General features: G+C 42.1%; 1 protein-coding gene across 1 annotated transcript in view; it reads left to right on the forward strand.

Annotated features, from left to right (window-relative positions):
• Nucleotides 1-5,858: 5,858 nt before the first annotated feature.
• Nucleotides 5,859-8,253, forward strand: part of gpatch3 (G patch domain containing 3) — a 5,096-nt gene continuing 2,701 nt past the window's right edge. Inside the window, exons 1-2 of the mRNA XM_085365275.1 lie at nucleotides 5,859-6,278; nucleotides 7,938-8,253. The exon at nucleotides 7,938-8,253 is cut by the window's right edge and continues 145 nt beyond it. Coding sequence (XP_085221401.1) covers nucleotides 5,864-6,278; nucleotides 7,938-8,253 — 731 coding nt within the window. The 5' untranslated portion in view covers nucleotides 5,859-5,863. The remainder of the gene's footprint in view (nucleotides 6,279-7,937) is intronic.

Below are 8,253 nucleotides of genomic sequence, written 5' to 3' on the forward strand. Positions count from 1 at the left end.
TGTGTAATCTAATGTCAGTACAAATACAGCTGCTCTGTGACGGCCTCAGAGGTTGTCTAAGAGAATATTGGCAGCAGCAACAACAAGTCCAAAGAACACACCAGACGGGTCAGGGATAAAGTTATTGAGAAACTTAAAGCAGGCTTAGGCTACAAAAAGATTTCCCAAGCCTTGAACATCCCACGGAGCACTGTTCAAGCGATCATTCAGAAATGGAAGGAGTATGGCACAACTGTAAACCTACCACGACAAGGCCATCCACCTAAACTCACAGGCCGAACAAGGAGAGCGCTGATCAGAAATGCAGCCAAGAGGCCCATGGTGGCTCTGGACGAGCTGCAGAGATCTACAGCTCAGGTGGGGGAATCTGTCCATAGGACAACTATTAGTCGTGCGCTGCACAAAGTTGGCCTTTATGGAAGAGTGGCAAGAAGAAAGCCATCGTTAACAGAAAACCATAAGAAGTCCCGTTTGCAGTTTGCCACAAGCCATGTGGGGGACACAGCAAACATGTGGAAGAAGGTGCTCTGGTCAGATGAGACCAAAATGGAACTTTTTGGCCAAAATGCAAAACACTATGTGTGGCGGAAAACTAACACTGCACATCACTCTGAACACACCATCCCCACTGTCAGATATGGTGGCGGCAGCATCATGCTCTGTGGGTGCTCCTCTTCAGCAGGGACAGGGAAGCTGGTCAGAGTTGATGGGAAGATGGATGGAGCCAAATACAGGGCAATCTTGTAAGAAAACCTCTTTGAGTCTGCAAAAGACTTGAGACTGGGGCGGAGGTTCACCTTCCAGCAGGACAACAACCCTAAACATAAAGCCAGGGCAACAATGGAACGGTTTAAAACAAAACATATCCATGTGTTAGAATGGCCCAGTCAAAGTCCAGATCTAAATCCAATCCAGAATCTGTGGCAAGAAAACTGCTGTTCATTAACGCTGTCCATCTAATCTGACTGAGCTGGAGCTGTTTTGCAAAGAAGAATGGGCAAAGATTTCAGTCTGTAGATGTGCAAAGCTGGTAGAGACTGGCAGCTGTAATTGCAGCAAAAGGTGGTTAAGATAAGATAAGATAAGATAGAACTTTATTAATCCCTCGGGTGGGTTCCTCTGGGAAATTCGATTTCCAAAAAAAGCACAGCAACGACCGAAGTTACAGTTACAGAATTGTTATATATATATATATATATATATATATATATATACACACACACACACACACACACACACACACACACACACACACACACATATATAAATACAGAGACAAATATAAATAAAATATACAAAGGGGATAAATAGAATAAATAGGAATAAAAAATAAAAATACAAGTGAATTGCACATTTCAAGTATTGAGTCTATTGCACCGTTGACTATTTACAAAAAGTATTGCACAAGGTATTGTACAGTGAGGTGAAGAGGCACTACAGCTTAGTTGTTCCCCCCTCCTTTGTCCTCCTGTTTCCCCTCCCTCTCCCCTCCAGAGAGGAGTTAAACAGTCTGATGGCGTGTGGGACAAAGGAGTTTTTAAGTCTGTTAGTTCTTGTCTTGGGGAGAAGCAACCTGTCACTGAACAGACTCTTCTGGTTGTTTATGGCCGTGTGCAGAGGATGCCTGGCATTGTCCATAATGTCCATCAGTTTCTTTAATGTCCTTTTCTCTGCCACTGTCACCAGAGTGTCCAGCTTCATGCCGACCACAGAGCTAGCCCTCCTGATCAGTTTCTCCAGCCTGGATGAGTCCTTCTTTGCTGTGCTGCTCCCCCAGCACACCACAGCATAGAAAAGTACTCCAGCAACCACCGACTGGTAAAACATCCTCAGGAGCTTCCTGCAGATGTTAAAAGACCTCAGCCTCCTGAGGAAGTACAGTCGGCTTTGGGCTTTTTTATACAGGTGCTCTGTGTTGCATGACCAGTCCAGTTTATTGTCCATCCACAGCCCGAGGTACTTGTACTTGTTGACCACCTCCACCTCCTCCCCCTCTATCTGAACCGGCAGTGGACCTTCTCTGGACCTCCCGAAGTCCACAACCAGTTCCTTAGTCTTTGAGGTGTTGAGTTGCAGGTGGTTTGTGTGACTCCATGCGACAAAGTTCCTCACCAGACTTCTGTACTCCTCTTCCTGATCATCCCAGATACACCCCATGATGGCCGTGTCATCTGCAAACTTCTGAATATGGCATAATTCAGAGTTGTAGCAGAAGTCAGAGGTGTACAGGGTGAAGAGAAGAGGGGACAGCACAGTTCCCTGTGGTGCTCCTGTGCTGCTGACCACAGTGTCAGACGTGATGTCCTTCAGCCTGACGTACTGTGGTCTGTTGGTGAGGTAGTCGGAGATCCAGGCCACCAGGCAGGGGTCCACCTCCATCCTGTTCAGTTTTTCCTGAAGCATACAGGGCCGGATGGTATTAAAGGCACTGGAAAAGTCAAGAAACAGGATCCTGACCGTGCCTTTTCCCCCATCCAGGTGTGAGTGGGCTCTGTGTAGGAGGTACAGGATGGCATCCTCCACTCCGACACCCGCCTTGTATGCAAACTGTAGTGGGTCCTGGGCATGTTGTACCTGTGGTCGGAGGAGGTTGAGGAAGAGCCGCTCTAGAGTCTTCATAAGATGTGACGTCAGTGCCACCGGTCGGAAGTCATTCAGCTCATTGGGCCGGTTCCTTTTGGGGACCGGGACGATGCAGGATGTCTTCCATAGGGCGGGCACTCTCCCCAGTCGCAGACTGAGGTTGAAGACTCGTTGTAGCGACTCCCCAAGTTCAGCAGCACACGCCTACAAAGACTCAGGGGGCTGAATAATTACACACACCCCACTTTGCAGTTATTTATTTGTAAAAAATGTTTGGAATCATGTATGAATGTCGTTCCACTTCTCATGTGTGCACCACTTTGTGTTGGTCTTTCACGTGGAATTCCAATAAAATTGATTCATGTTTGTGGCTGTGATGTGACAAAATGTGGAAAAGTTCAAGGGGGCCGAATACTTTTGCAAGCCACTGTATGTGCCAAAGCTTTTATTGCACTGGCAGTGTGTTTGGGATCATTGTCACGCTGAAAAATGAAGCTACTGCCAATCAGATGCTTTTCACGTGTTATTGAATGGTCGTTCAAAATCTGACTGTTCATAATTTCACCAATTGTGAAAAGATCCCCAACACCACTGAAATTTTAAGGACACACTGCACACCATGCTGAGATACGCCAAGTTTTGAATGACCTTGTTGGTGTGAAAATACTATTTTATGTATTTCAAATTGTGTTATCTTTGGCATTTTGCACAAGTTTGACTAAACAAGTGGGAACTAATCATGTTTTCTTTGCCACTTAAAATTGGTTCTTTGCTTAGCTGTCTGCTATGTGTACACACAACACAGGTTCATCTCTTGAGTTAGGTGGCTGTTTTATGATCTAATCACATATTAACCACATCTACTGTTGTTTAATTTTATTTTTACATCACACACGTTCACACATGCACATTCTCAAGAATTTGTTTGAACTTCCACTAATCAGGAGGGTGATGACTAATGCACGGTGTGTGTGTGTGTAATATGATGTGTGACATAATGTCAGAGTCCAGACACCCGAGTCTAGTTTTACTGCCCATTACTATAAAAATACAACAATAAAAGCTGAGGTGAAGGACAAAGCAAGGGTTAACTTTGGGTTACTGAACTCTGACTAGATATATTTCTCAGCTGCCTCTTTCTCTTTTATCCTTTTACTAGTCATGCTAAGTTAAACAGTTTTGAACAACTCTTGGTGTATTTCTAATGAAATGAAGGTTTTACTGTGACCATTATTAAAGAGGCGGAATTGGCAACTTATAGTCAGTGTGAAAAGAAATATACCTGTGCAACCAAGTGAGACATGATTAAACATGTTGTCTATCAAAGCACATCGATGCCACTTTGATGTGACCTCTTATAATATATACTGTATGAAAACATTAAGACAGTGCTTAAGCAGTTCTATTAATCCAATGGTCTATTTACTGAGCTATCGGTATTGGCATGTATAATGGCAGATAAAAGAACATTTTAAAACTAAAGGAAAAATTGGAGAAAGACCAATCAACTATGTAAAGAGTGTTAATTTTAGCAGCATTGGAAGGAATCTGAATGCAACTTCTGTGTTCATAACTTACCTGTTTGGGATGCCACAAACACAGCAACCAGCTGACCTGTGTAGAATCGAGCGGACGGTAAACAACTTAATATAAAATATCATATAACAAGTTTGGAATGTCAGACTTTTAAAAAACAATAAAGACAAATGAACTTTGTCCTTATGTCAAATGTCAGTATCAGTATGGGTTGGGCTCTAATTTTTTAACTTGATGTTTATGATTCTGGATTTTCCTGACCAATCTTGCATCACTTTGTTTTCCACAAATTACACAGCACATTTATATACAGACTTTAAACACCAAAAATCCAACCATTAAGACCCAATATGTGATTTTAAGCAATCTGATTATATATTTTGAGCAGCACTGGTTACTGGTTGTGTGGATGTCAGGGGGGATTTCACAGTGAAAATATAAAAAGGATCAAGACTGGTGATTGTTTGGATATGGTCTGGATTTTTGTGATGATTGTATTTTGGGTCACTGCATTAGTTTTATTATTATATTGCTGCTTTTCTTTCTTTAAGGTTTATTTGTATTTCTGTTAGTTCCTGTTTTGGACTTTGAATTCAAGCTGATTATGAAAAATGCTTTTTATTTTTTTCTTTCTGTCTGTAGTCAGGTGTTGGGGTCCTGAAAACTGTGACTGGCAGACACACACACAAGCTGGTACATGTGAATGTCCACTGTATCTACATTGTACACTAAATAAATAAATGTTTAAATACTGACATTCAATGTTGAGCTAACCGTTTCTGTACTCCTTCCTTTACTCCACTGCATTTGTCTGACAGCCACTTATTAAATTTTGAGATTACAGTGAAAAACTGTGGATCTCTGGATTCTGTGATTTTTAATTTGATATTTTCTGCTAAACTGAATGAGGACGTGTTCCTTTATGGGTTGAGAGCCTTCTCCTTCTGATATATAAAGAGTTAAAAAACGGTCTTGGCTGTAACAAGCTATGTTCAAAGGTAAACAGGGCTGTTTTCTGAGTCCATAAAAAAGGCTGACTTTTAAGAGCTACCTTAAAAGTCAGCCTTTGACAGGCTTTGACAGGTCAGGGACGCTATAAACGCAACACTCATATATATTATGATGTGTTGATGTATATTAAACTGTACGCACATTATAAAAAAGCAAGCTTAAATGAGCTCAACATTAAACATTTACATCCGTAAAACATGCATAAACAATATAATGCAGCAGTCTCATAAAACCAAAAACAGCATATGCAATAGTAGAAAGAGAAAAAGTACTTTCAGAAAAGACGTTAGGACGAGAGATGTGCTCTCCAGATATCCTAGATTTAATTATGATGGAGAATTCAGCAAAAGGGAATAAAAAGGAGGGATTTCCCGGACTGTTTTTATTTAATCAGATTTGATTAATTAAATTTTTTTTGCTCATAACACATAAAAATTGTGCAGGAAAAAATATTAGTGTTCACTTTGAGATTAAAATCGAATTAAATATTTCGACCTTTTAGAAAAAAGGTCGAAATATTATTTTCAGATAATTCTTTCAAATAACTCCCTGAAAAAGTTTCTGCAGGTTTTGCCAAGATGTCTTCTTGCGTTTAAGTTTAATACTTAATGATTTTTTTTTTGACATGGTTAATAATTGTTATGAACGTTTATGAGTCGATGAGCTTTACTTCTGTAACGTCTGCGGAAGCGGATATGACGTCATTTACAAACGTTCCTGAAGATAAACAATCATGGCGGACGCTAAAGCTGACCCTCCGGTGTATTTTGCAATAACCAACATTCCTGTCGCGTTTCGCTCAGCGGACCTGAGGAATTATTACAGTCAGTTCATAGAAAGCGGAGGTTTTCATTGTTTTCACTACCGACACAGGCCGGAGGTTCTCAGGGAGTCCGGGGCGCCTGAGAGCTCGGTGTCTGGAGATGACTCGGAGCCCCGTTCCTCATCTTCGGAGTCCGCTGAGCTAACAAAGATCCCAGCCGAGTCAAAGCCGGCAGTGAGGTCGTGCTGCTGCATCGTCTCAGTTCGCGCTAAGGACGCTGAGAGGTTCGTGAGGATGTATGCGGGGAACCACTGGATCGACGCGAAGGGAAACTGGCTGGCAAGACGATGTGTTATCAAGAGAGTCAAAGTTTCCTACGACAAAGGTGAATTATGTCATATGCGACGTATTAATGTGGCACATGACACATTAGTCATTGACAGGTCAAGGTGAGGAGTATTAGTTATCATCCAGTGATAAAAGCTGTAGTTCCTGTGCCTCTGTTGTGAGCCTTAGAAGAAAATCACAGCCAGAATTATAAAAATAAGAAATTATTTATTTATCTTATATTTGGGGAAATGCTTTTAAATCAACAAAGCAAAACTGAATTTTAAAAGATGTGGAGGATTATTAAAACGTATTACGTCCAGGGTGATTTCCTGATCTGTCCTTGTGGCAGTGAAGCTGACATGGGTGAAGGTATATTTTGCTGTTAACTGTAAGGTAGCATCTGCCTCCATCTCCTATCCCTTGAAGAAGATGCAAAGGATTGAGATGGAGGGAGATGAGCTGTGGTGACCCCCTAAGGAGAGCAGCTGAAAGAAGAAGACAGACATTACAATTGGCTGGGTCTTATATACTTTAACCCTTTTCTTCTACCTGAACACTTGCTGTGCTTCCTACAGCTTGTCTCCTTCACCAATTCATAGAAGCACTTTTTAAATTGCTTTCTGTCTAACACTGACACTCTGATGGATGAGAGAAACTTGGTTAGTTGCTGAAGCTGCTCAAAATACAACTCAATATTATAACACTTCTCCAGTCTGTATGCCAGGGATCAAACCTCCAAGCTTCTGATTAGTAGATGACCTGCTCTACCTCTCGAGTTACAGTCACCCCACAGTGTTGGAGAGAGATTCCAAAAGATCCGCCGTGGGCAGCATTTATTGGAGAGAAGACAGGAAAGCTGGGACAAAGAGCATGGGCAAGACACACAGTAAATGGCTGTAGGGAAGATTTGAATTTAGGCCTCTCTTAGGCAATAGCGTTACGGCACACGGGTCTCCTATACTGGTGTCTGAAAGAACTTGATTTTATTTGGAAGAGACCTCCAGCTGAAAAAGGCTCAGGCTGGAGCATATAGACAACAAGCAGGACTAAAAGAAAAGTTAAGATCATGCGGTAGTGGCATATTAAACATATGGGGGGTGAAAAGATGGGAATGGAGACTATATGCTCAGTGCATCATGGGAAGCCTCAGCCCAGCACCTTGAGCCTGTAGCAAAAAAAATTATGACTATGATGTTAACTATAAGCTTTATCAATAAGGAACGTTTAAATCCTAACCTTCAACGTAGAAGAGGTGTCTGTCTCCTGAATCCAAACTGGGAGCTGGATCCACTGGGGAGGACCTGACAGCTAAAGGCTCTGACTCCCATTCTACTTTTGGAAACTCCATAAATCATAAGCCTGCTGAGAGTGCTACTGGGATGATATTAAACTGTAAGGTCTTTAAGATAAGATGGAGGCTTTGTATGTGAGGAAAAGGATTTAAAATTCAGTTCTGGTTTTAACAAGAAGCCAGTGATGAGAAGCCAGTATGGGAAAAAATATGATCTCTCTTTCTAGTGCCTGTCTGCACTCTCGTTGCGGCATTTTGTTTTGTTTTGTTTTTCACTGAAGGCTTTATGGGAAGTTTTTAGGAGAACCTGACAGTAAGGAATTACAATGACCCAGCCTAGAAGTAAGAGGTGCACGAACCTTTCACATCGTGTGGTTTTTGTCACTCTTTGTACATGTATTATTATTTTTTCCTTTCTTTCAGATGACGGATCTTTCCCCTATAAAACAAAGTATGAACAGCGGCACCGTGTTTCCTTAACAGAGCGATTCACAGAGGCCGACCTCAGAAGCCTCTCCGAACTGAATCCACCTGCTCTGATGCAGAACGGGAATGTGGGCACATCCGTAAAAGTGTTTCTCCAGCTCATCCAAGCCTGTCGCCTGCCTCCACGCCTCATTCGGAAACTGGGGCTCACTTTCCCCAAGACCAGTTCCAACCGTCGCTATGGGAACGTGCCCTTCCAGTACCATGACACTTGCACACTTCCAGCCACAGAAGAGACTGTATTAACAGCTGC

Source organism: Diplotaxodon limnothrissa, linkage group LG11 (assembly GCF_057381915.1).
Source record: "Diplotaxodon limnothrissa isolate DT_005_m linkage group LG11, D_limnothrissa_male_GT1.1, whole genome shotgun sequence".
Lineage (NCBI taxonomy): Eukaryota > Metazoa > Chordata > Actinopteri > Cichliformes > Cichlidae > Diplotaxodon > Diplotaxodon limnothrissa.